The 21,331-nt window shown below is 38.8% G+C and overlaps 1 protein-coding gene across 2 annotated transcripts in view; it reads right to left on the reverse strand.

The window, feature by feature from the left end:
• The window catches only part of LOC120574272 (cGMP-dependent 3',5'-cyclic phosphodiesterase), a 191,759-nt gene that overhangs the window by 29,711 nt on the left and 140,717 nt on the right, over positions 1–21,331 (reverse strand). For both annotated transcript variants that reach the window (XM_039824565.1, XM_039824574.1), the window contains exon 3: positions 396–485. In XM_039824565.1, coding sequence (XP_039680499.1) covers positions 396–485 — 90 coding nt within the window. The remainder of the gene's footprint in view (positions 1–395; positions 486–21,331) is intronic.

Raw genomic sequence — 21,331 nt, forward strand, 5'->3', positions numbered from 1 at the left:
TGAATTGGACTATATCAGGCAAAAACAACAACCATACATGCAGTATATTGGGCAAATGTTTCATTGACTATCAGTTATTAACAATGAGCATAGTGTTAGAAAAAAGCATTTTAACAATAGAGAAGACTTTGTATGACCATAGTGTATTTCAGTGTGAAAGAGTCAATGCCATATGTACTTAAAGTTGTGAAAGAAGGTACTTTTTGATGATATGTTGGTTTATTTGTACATAAGGTAGTGAAATATTACCACATACTTGTGAGAATAGCACTATAGCGTCAGAAAAAACAGTGATAACAGGATGCTTTTAAGGTGACAAATCAAAGAAATGTCAATTATGTTTAGCTGTTGCAAATGTGCAAATGTAGAGTTTGCGTGTGTGTCTGTGCAAATACCGTGCTGGGTAGCAGCTCCTGTATGCTGTCTCGGAGGGCTGCTCGAAGCGAGCATGCGTCGACAACCGCTGCCAGCCGCAGCAAAGCATCCTGGGGAAGGAGACAAACAGATGCTGTGATATCTGTTCGGTTGTTTGTTTACGTGCCTCCAAAAACCTGAGGCCTTGGCTATAGTTTTTTTTTGTGTGTACAAGATTTATGTTACAACAGCTCTTCCCCAGATATTTAGCTTGGCAGGCTGCAAGGCCTCTGAAACAATATTTAAACTGTGCCACACTGTGTAACACATAGCAATCTGTGCTTGTTGGAGGCACAAGTGAGGCACTTAAACTGAACTGAACTCAAACATCATCGAGGATTACTTGAGTTAGTTTTGCTCTTCAGGACACTGAATGCAGTTGTTTCATTTTGGCACCGTGAAAACCAAGCACTTGACAAAAATAAGTTGCTTATTCATAAAATGAAACAGCACATGGCGGTACTACTGGCAAAATAAATCATTTTTACCAATTACACAACAGATACAGTATTTACTTTCTTCTCATTGCTGCATTCTTTGAAGATTGGATAAAATCACTTAACTTGGAGGAAAGGGGTGGTTATCAGTCTAATCAAATTTAACAACACTATGTTTTATCTCTTTTGACTTTGATCAAATATCTTACCACGTCAGTTTTTACTAAACACACAAATCCTAAAGACAGACAAGCATTAGGATATCATCACAGCTGAAACAAACCAGATGGATGTCAGTCCTCTTCAGATTAAAAGCTTGAGTATGCTTGAAACAAACTAGTCTAAACTAAGTGTTATCCAACCACGTAAAAAGCAAGAGTGTGCAAAGCAAAGTGTGGCCACACTTAAATGCATGGCAAAAATCTGGTTGTAAGAGAGGAACGAGAGGTGATGAAGTGTACAGATGAAGATAATGGAAAGTCATGATGTTGCATGCATGATAATGTTGTAAAAAGGCAGAAGTAGTTGTGTGAAGTATGTAAAAGGAGAGCTTGAGAGAGAAGTTCAAACCCTTCCTACATTGGACTACTACGTACAGCCGGCTAATCTGATCTGAGATAACCGGGGAGCTTGTATCTGAAAGTCATGCGAGATTGAGTTTTTGCTTTGACGTTTTTTACGTTTTCCTGTTCCACAAACTTTACAAACATGCAGTGGCGGCCTGAAGCCCATTTCAAGAGCTAATGTGGGCCCTGCCTAGAATTTCATACTATAAGAATGCTTACACTCTGTGTGCAGTACACTTAAATCCCTACCAGTTCCACTTATCACACAGCATTATTATTACATGTAGCCACAGTCTAAAGAGAGAATCTTAGCAGGACTTCAAAATCTGATCAAAGGGTAAAAAACACTGGGAGAAATAGCATAGGCTTAAGATGCTGCAGCATTTAAAACTATGTACTGAATAAGAATGGGAAATGTTGAAAATATTGCCTGTGCCAGATCATACTCTTCTAGTTGTTCTGACAAAGCTGTTGGTCACACAGCCAAGCCGGAAGGAAGAGCATCTTGTTCATTCCTTCAGTGTACAATACCACAATGGTACTGCAAGCTGTATCTGCTGGGGGGCTCGATGTTCTACTGAGGGTGTCCATCTGTCACCCTCTCTTTTATTTCTCTCCTCTTTTTGACACCCTCTCTCTACCCCTCTATCCTCTGTTTCTCACTCACGTTCATGTTTGAGTGAGAGTAAACATGGAAGACATGGGAATGGAGGAGTCGCTAGTGGGCAGGTGGGGGGGGTGGGGGGGTGGTGGTAAAGGGGTGAGGGAGAAGAAGAGAGGAAAAGGAGCGATGGAGAGAGAGTGGAGAGTCATGTCATGCCTGAGCACTCAGTGTTGGTTATTACATATGATTAGATGATTAAATGTGATTAGCTTTGATCACTCAATCAGCCTGCCAGAGTGCTGTTGTAATGAAGTTGGAGCTCTGCCAGCCCATGTGTGTATGAGCGCATGTGTGTGTTTGTGTATGTGTGTGTACAGAGAGAGAAAGAATTTGAGAATTTGCGCAAATCCCGATAAGTAATGTTTGATTGAAAGTAGATCTGAACAGCAGACAAACTGTGTGTTTGTGTGTGTTGTGTGTGTGTGTGTGTCATTACTAGCAATAAGATTGGTAAATGTCAAACTCTGTCTTATGACCTTTCACAATCATTTCTTGCCTTAAACCTCAAACCATCTGTTATATGACTTTACCTGCTTCTCTACCCATCATCTCGCACACACACACACACACACACACACACACACACACACACACACACACACACACACACACACACACACACACACACACACACACACACACACACACACACACACACACGATAAATCTGAATGAGGGAGTTACCAAAAATCAGATATTCTTATTTATTTTTTTTATATATATTTTTGACAGACAGTACAACCTATGTCACCATCACAACTAACTAGACATCCATATCATCCACTGTCCCGTTTTAAGAATACAGAAAGAAGAAAAGAAAAAAAAACAACAACATCATGTGCCTTACATTACATTATTCTACCAGTCAAACGCTATATTGGATTGGATTAGAACCGGTGCCTTATATTCAGACAGACAACCCCGCTATTGCCATCAGGAAGGAGCCCTTTAATCTTGATTAAAGATATCCTCTCTCCCCATTACTCTGTAAGTGACTCGCTCATACGTAGCCATTCTTGTCATTTGTTCAGTCCGTTCCCTAAAACAGTACAGAGTAGATGATTTCCAGTGCCTCAGAATTATTCTACATCCTGTTGTAGTAGCCAGATGTATCCATAGTCTTTGTCAGAGTGTTGTCTGGCAGCAGACCCGGAATACACAGAGCTGGGGTCTTGGTGAGTTGTAATCTGAATAGATCATTCAAGAGGGTAACAACCCTATCCCACAATTTTTTTTTTCAAAAATCAGATATTCATATTATATTATACATACTTTGCTAATTCACTTCCATTTTGTTGCTGTCACATTATAGCTCAGAAATGTCAGCTTTTCGGGAACTGAAGAATTAGCAAGAAGAATTAGATAGACGACAATGTAATTCTTCAATTAGTTCAAAACGGAAGCATGACAGCCTCTAAATTTTAAAAAACAGCGATGTAATTTCATTACACTAAGTCAGTTTGTTTTTCTCTAATGCCATTTCAATTTATGTGAATTTGGGCGAAGCTTTTATCTGAATTGAGTTAAAAATACCATAACAGGGTACATTTTTAATACGGGAGATGTCAAATCCCCCTCTGACGATGGAGATGGAGAACTCAAACAGCATGACAGGACAATGTGAAAGGCCATTATGATAATGGTGTATATTTATTATTTAATTATGTTCTACTTAATTTTCAAAATACTCTCATAGATCCTATATTCATTCCACTCATTGCATTACTGTCATTAATAATTTATTACAGCGATGCCCTCATCTAAATGAGGACGTATTTTCCTCCAGTCTCAGATTAGCAACAGTATGAATAATCACAATTACAGTAAACTGTTGCATTTCTGTAAAAGTCACACTAACACTGTGAATTATGGGCCTTTGTTGTTTTTTGGCATTTTAGGCCATTATTTGATAAAACATTAGGCATTAGGGGGGGGAGAGAGGGGGAATGACATGCAGCAAAGGGCTGCAGTTCGGCGGAACCGAACCCGCCCAATCAAACGCCCTCTCAGACACATTTTCCTTAGACTCTTCTGTTTACCATCTGACATTTTGTACATTACACTGCTCATATAATGCTGTAATTTTCATGTAATTTTTAAGTTATGAGACTGATAGCCTGACTGATAGAACACTGAGACACTATCCCTCCACCGTCATATTACTCACAAGTTCTCCTTCTTTGAATGTGTAAATCACCAAAATCGAATTATTATCCCTACCACTGACAGCGGTGAAGTGTAGCACAAAGCACCCGATAAAGTCCTAGAAAACAAAATATCTATAATCATGATTGTATCCCAACATCAATTATTACGTCATCTACTGGTTGCTCTAAAGATTGGCCTAATACTCAAAGCTGCAGCCCCAACAAGACGCTCAAATTTGGTTTTATAAATATCAGATCAGTCTACCAAAGTCCTACTAACAAATGATTTGATTCTTCACAAACATGGCTGAAACCAAATTAAATGAAGCTTCCCCACCTGACTATACCAATGCCCAATTTATAAGTCTATTTCAATTTAACCTCCAAACTAGAGAGGTAAAACTTAAGGCCCTTGTATCTAAAACATCTCCATCAGCTATGAATTGCATCGTGGGGCAACAGAGTATGATCATTGCACCTTGTGGTACTCCATAGACCACTTAAACCGAATCCCAGATTGTCTGTGTTCTTTCAACTTTTGAGACCATCTCTCTTGAAATGTTGTCTAATCTGGTGTTAGTTTCTAAATCAAGTACCTGCTTCCTCGATCCCCTACCAACTAAACTTTTTAAAGATCTCTTGCTATTTTGGGACCTACAATCCTGAATAATCATTTATCACTCACTCCCAACTAGTTTTAAGACTGTGGTTAAACCATATTAACGAATGTCCGTTACACTCAAGCCATTGCCAAATGAGTTGCTACAAAACTAATTAAGACTATCAGCTCCACACAACTCTCTCTGTATTTCTCAGTATGGCTATGTTCAGAAGATTGTGGTGTCCGGTGACTTTCCCGCGCAGAAACTCTAGTGAAGATAATTACCTCTTCTGAAGAGTCCATCATGTTTTTTTAATCCTCCACGTTCTCCTTGGCTACTAGCAGCTGCGTTGAGGAGGGGTGGAGGTGGTGCGCGATCACGGAAGGCTTGTATCACGTATACGCGTCAACAGTTTTGTTGTTATTATTTAGAATTCCTCATTGGAACGGCAGAAACTGCTTTAAGAAACGACACCTTGATCCAGGGTGTCTAAATATTTATCGACAAGTCTCTAAGCTTCTTTTAAAAGTACCAGAAAGAGTTGTGTCTTTCAGCCCACATATTTAAGTAATCTTTTTTAACCCTTTCAGTCTTCTTTCAGAGCCTTACGACTTTCAAAGTAAATGGAATGCACTATTATCCCACCTGTCAAAACGATGCACCATGACAACAACTGTTTTACGGAGGACTTTACACCTACTAAGGGCTAGGTGTAAGTTTTAAGTTGTAACTTATGCCTACAAACTATTTCAGCTGGTGCAACCGTTAAAATGTTTTGTAGCGCATAAACTACCTGTCAGCCCACAGGTATAATAGTATGGAAATTAGATGATAGTGAAGCAGGACTTGAAAATGCTGACTTGCTAATGCATGTAAGGGGGAAAAAAATACTGGTCAAAATTTCACCTGTTTATTCAATCTTTTCTCTGAACTAATCATAAATCAGAGTTAATAGAGAGGGTAACATAGGACAACTCACTGAAAATCTTAATTAAGTCTACATGGACAGAGCTGTAATAAGTAAGATAAAGTCAAATCAGCTCTGTATAATGTTGAGATAATTTCCTACTGAGCAAAACTAGGCCAGATAACATTTGCACATTCTTTCTAAGGTTTATTTTAGCCAGCTTTGGCTGCCTGGTGAGCAGGGATTTGTTTTGGCTCATAAAATAATACAGGGAGTACTATATTTCTGTGAGTATAAAAGACAACTTTCTTGATACTGCCTGATTCATACCGGATTTTGCTCTGCTATTCAGCTCTCATGCTTGCTCACTAATGGTGAAAGCATAATTGCTAAATTATTATGCAGTTGTATTTGTTGGTGCAGGATCTGCTCTCTGAGGGGCTCTTCATATGAATCCAGCAGCAGCACATCAGTGGGATATGGAATATGCATGATGTAAGATGCAAGAAAATGCTACTGCAAATATTTTTTTTAATAAACAAGAACAAAGAATATGAGGCGCAGGGTGTGACAAGTTAAATACAGTAAAATCTCCAATTGTCTTTTGTATCTAACTGAAGTAAATAAAGAAAGGACCTTTTTTGAGACAGGCTATTATCAGAGACAACCTGATTTCCTCCTATTTTTATTTTTTATTTTACATCTTGTAAAACACTGTTGGCACAAGTTCCACTTTCTAGAAATTTTCTAAAACTTCTAGCCACATCTCATGATCTTCATCAATGGATGAAGTGGGCTCAAGTCAATTCAAATCTATTTTATTTCTATAGCCCAGAATCACAAATTTGCATCAGAAGGCTTTACAGTCTGACCAACATATAATACCTTCTATCCTCCGACCCTCGGTTCAGATAAAGACAAAAAACAAAACAAAAACTTTAACATTTAAAAAAAAGTAAACAGAGGGGGAGTTCGGTCAGTGTAACACTTATCAGTTACATTTTTTTTAACACAAACGGACATTTGGAAAAACAGAAAAATGGTTTCCAATATCCAATTTTTAATTTTTTTCCACCTTGAAAAATTAAAAAATTTGATCTTTAAACTGTTTTTCCAATTTTCTGTTTTTCTTCAGAGGATCAGAAATTTAGAAAATTACTAAATTGCGTCTGAGCTCCAATTATTCAATACTGCAATGGTATTCTCTCCCTCGTTCCGCAATTCCAATATTAAATTCACAATATGGAGAAACAGAATGACAACTTGGTATAGATTGCAAACATATATCAAGAATATGGATCTCAGTTGTCATGGAGATTGTTTTTTCCATCTCCATGACAACTGATGTTTCTTTGAATCTTTGTAATTAATTTTCACACTCAACATTTTATATAATTTTAGAAAAAAAGCCTCTCTGTTTTCGGATCTGCTTCCATTTGGATATTTTTTTGGTTTTGTTCCTGTTCTCTGCCCCCTTGAAATATATTATTGATTCGATGGAGTCTAATCTCCAAAAGTCTTTGTACATTTCATATTATACAGTTGTACAATAAATAATTTTGCATATCTGCAAACAAAGTCTCTCCTGATTGAATTTTGACTAAATGTACCAAAACTCCTCCGGTGGCCCCTTAAATAAATAACGAACAGTCCCTAAAGTCATAAGTATTAAAACGATTATAGAAAGTGTTCAGTTCATTTGAGAGGGCAAGGTCTGGCATGCCATTGAGGGAAATCGGACACTTCTTAGACTGCATCCCCATCATGGCTTTCACACCCTCCCATGCAGGATGTGAGTTGCCTGTGCTCAGCATGTTCTCAACTTTGTCCTTATTGCACTCTGCTGCTGCCTGTTGCCATTACAGCGCCATCTCCGGGGACGCGATCCCCAGCCTCCTGGGTGAAAGTCCTGAATTGTTTGACCCATCCACCACCCCAACCAACTTCCTTACGTGGATTTTCGGCATTTCATACTACTCGCTACCGTAGTTGTGCTGTGACCACGACATATGCTTCCCATTTAAATACATTAGTTTACATTTTTGTGCTGGCCACCACGAAAAAAAAGACAAAAACGTCCCCGTGAACACGAATCAATAGATTAAATAACGTGACCATTTCACGAACTGCCATGAGACTGGGTTGTGTGGGCGGGACATTAAGTCAGACTGCAACCAAAGCAGAGGGACAGACACAGAGCTTTATCAGTTATCAGGCAAATAAAATGCTGATACAGATAATCTGCAAATTGCCAAAAAGGGCCGATTATCGGCCCTGGAAGATTATAATCGGTCTATCCCTACAACAGCGCTCGTAATATGATTGCCGCTGCAATAAGTCTACCATTCGAACATTTGCCATGTGTGTAGTGCACATGATACAAAGGGTGATCACTGTGGCTTTATGGGACAGCGGATCTAATAGCGTTTCAGCCAAATGTATGTATGTAATGTAAAATGGTCGGACACTTCAGACACATTCCCGCAAACACAGCAGAACTGAAAGCTCAGCAAGCCTCTCATGGACTAATAGAGGAGTCCCATGTCCAGGATGTACCGACGCGCTGGAATTCAACTCTTGAAATGATCAGGCGGAATCAACACAACAAAGATCCACTGAAAGCAATGCTATTACAGCAGAAGCACAAGTTAGCCATGCTAACCTCAGCTGAATATGACAGGCTGGCAAAGTTGGAAACGTTGCTGGAGCCATGCAGGAAATGTGATTTCTCTGTCTTTCTCCAATTTTACTGATAAACATTAGTAATTTGTAAATCATCTAGACATATTTTAAGGCCTATACCCTAAATAGATGCCATCTGAATGAAAACTCTAGTCATTAAGTCAATTGTGTGTTGCTGTGTTTGAGCTCCTAGGTGGTGAAAAGTATGTATCTTGCTCCGTGGTGCTACCTGCCATGTCATCTCCTGCGTACAATGGAGGTTTCTGATGTTGACCCTGCCTACATAGTGGGCTTCAAGGCTGCATTCACAAAGGACATCAGCATGTTAAAGGAGAACTCAAACCTGTGGTGGTTAAAGGTAGCAACCTGTCTAGATCCTAGGTTCAAGGACTGTAAGTGCTTGCCCAGAGCAGAGAGGGGAGAGGTGTGGCAAAAGCTCTAGAGAGGTACAAGGCAGAGGCCTGTCAGCATGGAAACATGTCCACTACAGTGGTGGTTGTCACAAGCAGGTAAGGTGCAAGCAGGTGCATATGGTAAGCTGGCCCATATTGCAAAAAGGTACTTGGCTACACCTGCCTCAACAGTGCCATGTGAGAGACTGTTCTCTTTGGCAGGCAACATTCTGCAGAACAACAGCTGCAGTAAGCTCTATCATCTGAAAATCTGAACAAGCTAGTCTGCCTGAGCAACTGGTTGAAAAAAGACTAGACTGTATGATTGGTTGACAGGAGGCATGTTGCACAGATGCACACTTTTTTAAGAATTTATCTTTAACCAAGAATGTAGAAAATGTTCTCTCTGTCTCTTCACATACATCATGGCATTATATTTCTAAAATAGCCCTACTTATTGTTGCAATCATTTCAGTTGATGTAACTAAGCAAAAAAAAAAAAGACAGGTAAGCTTTTTGTGACTTTGACATTACTTTGTAACAGTTGTTGGTTACTGCTAAATGTCTGCAGTTCATATGGATGCCTTAACAAATTAAGATTGTTATTGAACACTTGTTTAAAACATGTTAATGGTTGAGATAATAAAACTGGAGAATGTATTTCTTTAAACCAGTTTGTCATGCATTTATTTATTTCAACACTGCACGTTTACAAGTAAATCCTGGTATTTTAAATTTGCGATTCATCGTGATTAATCACAGCCCATGACTGTGATTAACGTGATTATAATTTTTAATCGATTGACAGCACTAGATGTGACATATATTACTTACTTACAGTGCTCTTGGAATACTAGCCATGACAATCTTAATAAAAATAATAATAAAATAAAACCCAATTTCTTTCTCTTGTGCACTCCCACCCATGGAAGATCCAAAACTGTCATTGTCAAAGTAAGTAATATCTATTTATTTTCTTCTCCCATCCCTCTGCTTCCACGTCAATAAAAAGCTGCCACTTTACCACAGCTACAGGAAAAATTGTTATTTTTTAGAGGACACACCATTGAAGTTTTCTATCGCCAAAGTCGATATTACACTATCAAAAGACATTCAACACAATCAAAGTGTTCCTGCAAATGATTAATGGCCATATGCTTTATAAGACCTGTCTTTAATTATGTCACCTAAATATGAACAGACAGACAGACAGACAGACAGACAGACAGACAGACAGACAGACAGACAGACAGATAGATAGATAGATACATACATACATACATACATACATACATACATACATACATACATACATACATACATACATACATATATAGATAGATAGATAGATAGATAGATAGATAGATAGATAGATAGATAGATAGATAGATAGATAAATGTGGTAGCTATATAGGATAGACAGATAGATATATAGATCTTTGTTGTCACTACATATATTTACACAACAACACTTTGTTGGAGCAATCAAATGCAGCATTGGAATGGGAAAATTGTTTAGAGATTCTACAGTTTTGGCTTTCTTTGAGTCATTATACCAGATATCAGTTATGGTTAATTTAATTATTGTTGAGCATGAGAAGCATAATATGAGTTATATTCCACATTATTAAACTGCTCAATCCCTCCTCTGCTTTAAAATGGCTGAATCTGACTCAAATTTAGGTAAAACATGCAGCATTCATACATTAAGACCTCTGGAGTAAGAGGTTGATTTTCATTGCAATACCACATAATTTATAAAATTCAAAAACTATTTTAGAAAACATACAGAGTGCAAAACACTTTCACATTACTTTGTGCTTGAGGACACTCATGCATGTATTGAAGGTAACACATTAATTTAAGAATCAGATTTTAGATTAGACACTTAGCTGAATACTAATATTCTAAATCGGCCAGATTAAATAAAGACCTAGTTTAGCTAAAGACTCGACCGGGAGGATTAGTTTAAGGAGCTAATTGGTGCACTTAGGATAGCTCCCATATTTCTTATCTGCTGCATTGTTCACAGAGCTGTCTGACTCTGTGAATCAAGCCAATTTGCATTTCAAGAGGTTTACTGTCCGACCTTGATCTAACAGCAAGAGGATGGAGGGTAATGGCATCCTACTTGCACATAATTAAAGGCATCCTTCCTTTATGCCTATAGATCTTTATGTAAAACCAACTATTTACATGCTCTAACAAGCCCCATGATGTATTTTAGCAAATCCCTAGCTTGCTGACTCCTTCACCTGCTATGTGTTTACGGGACATCTGTTCACTCTTTAACATTTGAGTTAAGTGAATTACTGATGCGGATTTATTATATTTTGTCAGTCGCTAACACATGTACGGACGCGCACACGCATACGCACACTCACGCACACACACACACACACACACACACACACACACACACACACACACACACACACACACACACACACACACACACACACACACACACACACACACACACACACAAACACAAATACAGCATGACCAGAGGAGGGCTGGTAGTGTTGCACTGGGTCCTGGTTGTTATTCCAACAGAGCTTGGTCTCCAGTAGCATCACTAACATACTGGAGACACATGCACTGTAGAATACAGCCAGGCCATGATGATGGGCCCCACCATGTATGTACACACACACACACACACACACACACACACACACACACACACACACACACACACACACACACACACACACACACACACACACACACACACACACTCAAAGGACTGGAGGTGTAAAACAATAAACGGATGTTGCTATGGCGCTGATTAGGGCTGACCTAACACTGTGTGGAGAACAGGAGAAACAGGTGCATCACGGTTCTGCCACTTAGTTAACCAACCTTTGTGTGTGTGTGTGTGTGTGTGTGTGTGTGTATGTGTATGAGAAAGAGAAAGAGAAAGAGAAAGAGAGGATGAGGGTTCTGAGTGAAATCTATTAAAGTTTTTTTCGATTGCTAAACGACAGTGGGCACAACTGAAGCCACGTGCAAAACTCTAACTACAGTCTGCACAGCAGCAGTTCATGTGGACCAAACTCTAGTTCGTTTTTCATTGCTTGAACACAGTTTTCTACACACTTATCCCATGACTTTAACCACAACCTGCACAACACTTTTGATTTACAGCACTTTGCTCAAATGCTAACACATTGCTGTCAAAACTGTTAACCACACATTCAAAACAAAAGAGATTTCAGTGTGGTGCCTATCAAACACTGCTGATTGCAATTTTAGCTGAAAGCCTAAGCAGGTGTTTTGTTTTAGACTAGTTAGTGAAGATATACGGTATTTAAATAGAGGAAGCTCAGAAAGCCTTTTTGTGTATACAAACACGAACAACAACTATACATGGTACCGTTTGAGAGAAACAGGTAAAAGAGCAAAGATACCAATATGTTCAGGTAAGATGTCTGAGGTTACATACACAGCTATAAAAAAAGTGAAAAACACTATATCTTTTTGTTTTTCAGAAAAGTGGTGAAAGCAATGGAAACACCACATTTATTAGTATTTAGAGATGATGCAGACACCCAATGTGATGAAGAAAACTTGCCGCATGATGCTGGAGAGAGGCAGGATTAGTCACACTATTCTTTGTTACTGTTATGCACCTTTAGTTTTTTTCCAGTAATTCCATAAATTACTAGAGACAAAATACTATATTGAAGCAAACTGATTTTCATTCCTTCTTGTTTACCTTACGTAAAAACTGGTATATTATAAAATCTATATATTTTCTTTAAAGAAACTATTAAAGGTCCCATGGCATGAAAATTTCACTTTATGAGGTTTTTTAACATTACAGTTTTTCTTGATTGCTTTGATGCAGCAGTCAACTCAAACTCCACATTTTCAAAACAGTTAACACACAGGCCGAAACAGTGGTACTCATGGTCAAAATGACACATTTTGTTTGCAAAAAGCTCTAACCGTGCCAAAACATTTAAAATATGCAACAAAAGCAAATTTTGCCTTCAAACAACACAACATGCAAACAAGTGTATGAGCTCTTCCAATCAACCATTACACAGTGGACAGCAAAATACAAAATACAGCACTCAGTGCGAATCAGTGCACCATTGCTTCTCATTGTAGCCTATTACTGTACGTAGCTTTCATGCCAGTGCCATTTGTTGTCAAATTTGCCTTCTTGCTAAGAATTGTATCCAGAATCAGAAATACTTTAATGCAAATTTTATTGATTCCATTGATTCTTATTTTCAAACTGTGGCTGAAAACTGAAAGACTGTAAAAATTACACAAAATGCATGTAAACCAAAATAAAATCTATTAGAGTATAAGAAATTAAGAAAATAAAAATAAAATCTATTACAGTAAAGTATAAACATCTATTACTGTAGAGTATAAGAAATAGCCACTATTGATACTCAATTTCTTCTGTCTTGGCGATGGGGCCACATGGCCTAACCCTGCAGACTGATCTATGGGGCCACATGGCCTAACCCTGCAGACTGATCTATGGGGCCACATGGCCTAACCCTGCAGACTGATCTATGGGGCCACATGGCCTAACCCTGCAGACTGATCTATGGGGCCACATGGCCAAACCCTGCAGACTGATCTATGGGGCCACATGGCCAAACCCTGCAGACTGACTGCTAATTGAAGATTTGTGTGAAGGATTGTCAAACAGGTGCTTCAGTGATTTCATACTGATGTAGGTAGTTTCTAATAGTTAGGAACAGATGGTTTCTGTTTGGTTACCATAGCTAAAACAATGGAGTTTGGACTGCTTGAATGACCTCCTTGTTAACTGTTCTGCAAAAGGGTGGGGAAAATGTGTCAGTCCAATGAGAAAGGGTTAACACATTTGCAAGAGGTGTCTTCTGCTCTGCTGAGACAGTGATGAGGAAAACCAAGTGGATTCCAGTTTCTTTAAGCAGGTCAAAGCACTCAAGAAAAACTGTAATATGCGTTCCCCCAGCCTGCCTATGGTCCCCCAGTGGCTAGAAATGGCGATAGGTGTAAACTGAGCCCTGGGTATCCTGCTCTGCTTTTGAGAAAATGAAACCTCAGATGGGCCGATCTGGAATCTTGCTCCTTATGAGGTCATAAGGCCTCTACTGTCATTAGCCCTTTGATCAGTGTGTGTCCAATCTGTGCTTTGTTGTTAGCGTGATCTAATATATCACAAATCTAAAGTAAAAATCTATCAAATCAATCATTCATGTCACATTTTTTGGTAGTCTCATTAACACTCCATGCCTTAATTAAAGCCTGAGGCCAAATTGCATATGAGCACCTCTAAAACCAATCCAACAACATTGATTTGATGCTATAAAATTGGAAACGAATGACGGCAATTCTCATTTACTTCAAGACTTCTAAGACTGTTTTGGCATCTCCAGAGAAAACAGAAGACAGCTGTTCTTATCTGGTCTCATTAATATTACATTTTAATTAAAGAAGAAAAAGACAGAATCAAATAAAGTGAGAACAGCAGATTTACAATATGATTTAGAGGATTTTTTCTATGTGAAATCCAATCACTACTTTGTATTTTTGTAAAAACACCAATGTATTAGGTTCTGTAATTGCTCTTTTATTCACAGGTTTGCACTGGTGCTGATAAACCTTACCTGCAAAATATGCAAATCTAATGCATGCACAAAAAGATGTATGTTATGAAAACTGGTTAACCACAGTAGGTTTTTGCTTTTTGACACCCCTGCATTTAGATGTATTTTTTAGTCTTCTATTTTACTTTGTCTTAATCCTTTTAAATCCTATTCTTGTGTGTCTACTAATACCGCCTTATGTGTCTTTCATATATCATCTTAATGCATTTATGTATAGCACTTGAATTGACCTTGTTGTGGAAAGGCTCTGCTTTTATTGGTTTAGTTACTGCAGCTACTTAAAGCTTAAAACTGGCCTATGTTTTTCTCGAGGCCGTAGTCACTTGGAGCTCCCAGTCCGGGCAGAGTTAGCTAATAGGACCGCTAGTTGCAAGGCAGGGGAACGAATGCGCAGTCAGCATGATTGGCTACTGTAAATGCTAATCAATATCCGTGACATGGCGTCCTGTTATTACAGGAAGCACCTAAATATGCAGAATCAAACAGCACTCTGCTAGCCGGAGCTCCCATTGAACACAGCCTCCGAGACTGAAGGAGGCCTGTTTGACAACAGGGAATAAAGTACCGAGGTAGTTTTCTTACTGTGCTTGGCTCCTGGCACCCCGGGGCTAAGTCACCTACACTAATATGACCACTATCTACACGGCTAATCAAGCTTACTAGGTAAGGGCGGCTACTGTTACCTGCAGTTAGAGGTTACTTTAGCAATAAGTAAAGCTGACCCGGCCCTGCAATTTGGGGGCCTAGGCAAAGATTGTAGCTGTTGCCCCTTAATAATAAAATGGTAACCCTGATGCAGCATCACTTGGCTGTACAGAGGTGGAGGGAGCTAGAGTTGTCACAGATAGCCCAGGAATAGCAAGGGATGGATTTAAAAGTGCATATGTAAAGAAAGAATGAGGAAAATGTGAAAAAGGGGTATTTTACAATATAGTGTGAATAAAAATGCTGCTCCAAAACCCAGTTAGTATTTGCACCTAAGCTGATGATGCTGACAGGATGGCTTTGTGTTATTGTTGACTAAAACTATGCTTGTTTTTGCACCAGTCTATACCAATACAATTTCAATATTTAGACAATAGCTAGAAAAACAGCTTTTGTCAATATAAATAGTAGGATGAATGTCACATACAACACACTTCACAGAAAAAAATTATTAAACTCTTTACACATGAATAGCTTAATCTGTCCCTAAAAATACAGTGGCAGTAACTTAACATTACGTTAATTCTAGCTATTAATTAGCTAAATTAGAAAACATGGACACGACTATCACCCATCCATAACAAGCTAACGTTAGCAGATAACTGCCACAGATAAATCATGGATTCAGCACCCTATCCCCTTGCATTTGCCTATAATGCCTATGCCACTTCACTTCCAGCATAAGCCTTTTGTGATCGCGCACTGGTAAAGGGTAAGTCACGCTGAATCTAACATTATATGTGTTCAGATTTTGATCATTTAGATAACATATATACAGTATAACTTTTTAATAATATCACAGTCTCGTCTCTGTGTTTGCTCCTGATGCAGACCGAGTAGGGATGCAGTACAATGCTAAGCACCTTGTCTAATATAATGTCTCTGATTTTCATTAGTTCTCACCAAGGGACTGGCCTCCTCTCAAATGTCAACATCTGCGAATCAGGGCTGCTCTAAATACCAGGGCCACTCACAAACTACCTTGTGAAAATGCAATGTGTCATGTATGATAGCACCTTTGTTAGAGACAATGCTACCTGAGCTCATCTACTTTCTCTCGTTCCAGGAGCACTACATTAAGGAGCTATTCAAAGCTCAGGGCAGGAAAAAGAAAGAGTGATGGGGGTGCACAAACCACTTTCTCATGCACACAAACTCTGGCAGGGAGGCCACAATAATGGTCTCCATTCTTCATCTTCACCTTCTTTTTTTCCACAACCTTTCGCTCATTTGTATCTGATTCATGCTCACTCTCTTTGTCGCCCTATTTTCTCTAATCTTTTGCATTTTCTCACAATTCACATTTCACCCCCACCACTTTCCCTCTGTCACTTTGTCACCTGTCTGTTTCTCCATTTGTCCCTCACATCCCATTATGTCTCTCTCTCTCTCTCTCTCTCTCTCTCTCTCTCTCTCTCTCTCTCTCTCGCTCTCTCTCAGTGCTGCAGGTGTTTGACAGTCATACTGTCGTCATATGGCTGTTGTTCTATTTTAATCTGACTCTTCTGTTCAGGAACAGACACCCACATGCTCTTGCCATTCTCTTGACTACATTTCACTCTTTATTCCTAGTCTTTTTTATCCTACAGTAGGTGTTTACCATGCTCAAACTTTTTCTCTCTCGATTCTAGCTGGTTTTTCCTCCCCTGCTTTTATCATCTCCTTCCATAGTCCTCACATCTATCTATCTATCTATCTATCTATCTATCTATCTATCTATCTATCTATCTATCTATCTATCTATTATCTATCTATCTATAGTATCTTACATGTCAAGAAAAGCTCAGACAAGGCAACACGTGTTGCTGCCTAGGAAACTGCCTGCATACTAGACAACCAAATCGCCATGGATACAGATATCACAGTTGCCATGTTGATCACATTGCAGCACTTGATAATGTCACACTGCACAATTCTGTGGTTCTTATGTGTTTGGTCCCTAAACTCTGTTTCTGACACTTAATTTTATAGGTCTGTGATGTCATAATTTATTCTGTTCCAAAATAAAATAAAGACAAAGTTCAAAGACATATATTTGAGTTACTTGGTTGTGTTGAATGTAAGAGCAGTTTGAATTACCTTGGAGGAACTGCTGCATTTTAAAACCAAGTCAATAATTCATCGTTGAATTTGAGACTGTCCTCCTGAGAACAGGTGTCGCAAATGCCCCCAAAACAACATATGTTTCTATTCAAGTAACAAAGCCCCCGAACAGCCTTAGTAATTGTGACAGGAGCAAAGGAGGAAGTTAGGTGACGTCATTATGGAGCGACAAAGGGGAGATCTGGGTGGATGGATGGATTGGTCAACAAAACATTGGACTTTGGTCGCTGATGGTTTCCTGATGCTGTTTCTGTTGTAACCATGACAACAATGCTGTCCTAACCTTTACAAAGTAAAAAAAAAAAAGTTTTTAACTTAAACCATGATCTTTCCCTAAACCTAACCAAGTTGTTTTTTGTAAACCAAATCTTAACTATAGTGTTGACATCATAAAGCATATAAATTTCTTGTAACACTTTACAATAAAGGTAAATTAATTAGCATTAGCAAAGTGCATTAATAATCATTAATTAACCGTTAATGGACATATTGATATCTTTGCTCTTTTACCTGTTTCTCTCAAACGGTACAGTGTATAATGGTTTCATTCGTACAGTATTTGGGCTTTCTGAGCTTCCTCTGTATAAATACTGTATATCTTCACTAACTAGTCTAAAACAAAACACCTCCTTAGGCTTTCAGCTAAAATTGCAATCAGCAGTGTTTGATAGGCACCAGACTGAAATCTATTCTGTTTTGAATGTGTGGTTAACAGTTTTGACAGCAGTGTGTTAGCATTTGAACAAAGTGCTGTAAATCCACAGCGTTGTGCAGGTTGTGGTTAAAGTCATGGGATAAGTGTGTAGAGTTTTGAAAACTGTGTTCAAGCAATGAAAAACGAACCAGAGTTTGGTCCACATGAACTGCTGCTGTGCAGACTGGAGTTAGAGTTTTGCACATGTCACTCCAGTTGTGCCCACTGTCGTTAGCAATCGAAAAAACTGTAATGTCTACATGAAGACAAAGGAACAAGAAAACCTCTCCATGGAGACTCTGGAGTCTTTTCACTGATCTCACCATCTACCAAAAGTAAGTCATACATTGGAGGACGGACAAATATAGTGGACAAAAGTATGTGGACAACCATAACCCATAAATAAACAATAAACCTCAAGTGTGTGAACCTTAAGACATAAATGCTATCAAACATCTTCATCAACAACTAGTAATATTAGGAAATACCTTAATTAACAAGTAAACCCTAAGTTGATGTTATCAAGAGACGTTTGTCAACATTTACCTAATGTTTAATATTATATGATTAACTGTTAAGTGATGCTTATTACTGTAATAACTAATGTAAATAGCATCTTACAAACCATTAAACAATGAATCAATCAATACCTTAGTTAACATGAACAAACATGAGCATTGTTAATAAATGTTTATTACACACCTTATTTAACTGTAATTAAAGTTTAATTAATGCTTATTAATGCATTAAGTAATGCTAATTAATTTACCCTTATTGTAAAGTTTTACCAAATTTCTTCATACGAATTTCTTCATATGACATTATCTGGAACCAACTGAACAACTCTTTCCCCTAAAGTATTTACAGTTACATATTTGTTTCTTTGTAGTAAATTATAGAAACGTATTGGACCTGTAAAGCAAAGGGTTACAGATGTTGCTAAAGTTCCAAAACAAATTTGCATCACTTTTGTTTTATATTTGGTGCTGCATATCTTTAGCTCCTGGAGTTCTTGCAGTTGTTGTCTCTTCTTTTGTGTTTTCTCCAGGTTGCACAAGCTAGAGCTATAGAGTAACTAGTTGCTGGAATCAGTCATCTTTGAAAATAGTTGCAGGACCGGAAACTTTGAAAGTCTGAGTTGTTGCAGACTGAATCTATGTTATGTCACATCACTTATGGTGACATGCAGCTTCAAAGCCACTTGGAGCCACCTGTGGGATTCAGTTGGCAACCAGCATTATATAGAGTCTCTTCTGAACCCTTTCTTGACATTTTGTGAGTTTATTTTGTGAACTAAAAAGCTGAGAGATAGAGAGAGACAGCAGCTTTGCGAACATGAGAACTTGCATTCTCAGTCAATATAGCAAAAACTGGGGAATTTATTTCTTTAATGGACTACATATACCATCAGTACTGATTGGACATTCACAGTAAAGGTGGCCAATTATAAACATATTGTCAATGATAAACACAGAGTGTTTCTTTATTGGACAAGAAACAGGTCAGGCAACACAGGAAAGAGAGAGGTGTATTCTCAACGCTTACATGTTCACACACTTGTTATTGTAACCACGGAGCCTTTCGCAACACATCACTGTGTGAAAGGCTGTGTCCTCGTGTATGTGAGATCCCACTTCAAAGTGTGCACCTGGGGCAGCTATTGCACATGAATGCGGCAAATTAAAAATGAAAATGTAGTGAATTAATTTATAAACACGGTGTGATTAGTTCACCCAAACCCCACACACACACACTTTAGCAAGGACATACTGTCCAAAGTGAGTGATTTGATTTAAATGTTTTGTTGTACTGTACTGCACTCCCAATGAGATTCAGAGGCTTTGTGTGTGTGTGTGTGTGTGTGTGTGTGTGTGTGTGTGTGTGTGTGTGTGTGTGTGTGTGTGTGTGTGTGTGTGTGTGTGTTTGCACTCTGTGTTTTTGTATGTGTATGTATGTGCATTATGCCATTGTTTAGGGGTAGAATACATTTCCTGTTAAAAATTCCAGGATGGACTCCCCTCTGAGCCCTGTTTATCTGTTCAGGAACACACACACATGCACACACACATTCGCACACATGCACACACACACACACACACACACACACACACACACACACACACACACACACACACACACACACACACACACACACACACACACACACACACACACACACACACACACACACACACACACACACACACACACACACACACATACACACACACTATTGCAGGCCAACACAAAGCCTCAGTCTCCTGATGTTACTTCTAAGTCTCCTTGACATTTCGCTCACCTCTCCTTTACCTGTCTTCCTCCCTCACCCGCCTCTCCCTCTGTGCCTCCCTCTCCATCTTTTCTACTACTCTGTCATCTCATAATCCTTTATTCACTCCTCTCCTTTCCCATGACCTCTTTTCCTTTTCTTAGTGTTTTTGTGTCCTTAACAAAGTCCTGTTTACCCAGCATCGTCTCCACCATCAAGAGTTCTCACATTCATCTGGGTGAGTCTGATTATTTCCAGCAAGTAATTATAAAGTCAGTAGCATGGTGGCTCAATGGTTAGCACTTTGAATATTCTGTGGATTTGTGTGGATTTTGGATTCCTGCCAGTAAAATACTAGCAGACCAGATAAACTAGAAACTCTAAACTGACTACAGGTGAGAATTAGTTTCTCTCTGTATGTTTTCACCCTGCAATGGACAGGTAACCTGTCCAGGTTTTTTTTTTTTTTGTTCATGCTTTTATCTCATCATGTCAGGTCTTTGGTGTTGGCTTGTTCTCCTGCCTCAGTCAGTCTACAATGACCTGGCTGCAGCTGTTGCAGGATGCTGCTGCCAGGCTTTTGACAAACACTCTTGCAGGTCCCACATCACCATGTGACTGGCCTCATTTCGTAGGCTCCCAGTGAAATACAGATTTGATTTCAATATCTTTTTCATTTTCACACAGTAGTAAGTAAGTAACATATGAATTTCTTGTAACACTTTACAATAAAGGTACATTAATTAGCATTAGCAAAGTGTATTACAGTTTTTTTCGATTGCTAAACGACTGGAGTCACAAGTGCAAAACGCTAACTACAGTCTGCACAGCAGCAGTTCATGTGGACCAAACTCTAGTTCGTTTCTCATTGCTTGAACACAGTTTTCAAAACTCTACACACTTATCCCATGACTTTAACCACAACGTGCACAACACTGTAGATTTACAGCACTTTGTTCAAATGCTAACACACTGCTGTCAAAACTGTTAACCACACATTCAAAACAAAATGGATTTCAGTCTGGTGCCTATCAAACACTGCTGATTGCAGTTTTAGCTGAAAGCCTAAGCAGGTGTCTAGTTTTAGACTAGTTAGTGAACACATACGGTATTTATATAGAGGAA

The sequence above is a fragment of the Perca fluviatilis genome, chromosome 2 (genome assembly GCF_010015445.1).
Source record: "Perca fluviatilis chromosome 2, GENO_Pfluv_1.0, whole genome shotgun sequence".
NCBI classification, from domain to species: Eukaryota; Metazoa; Chordata; class Actinopteri; order Perciformes; family Percidae; genus Perca; species Perca fluviatilis.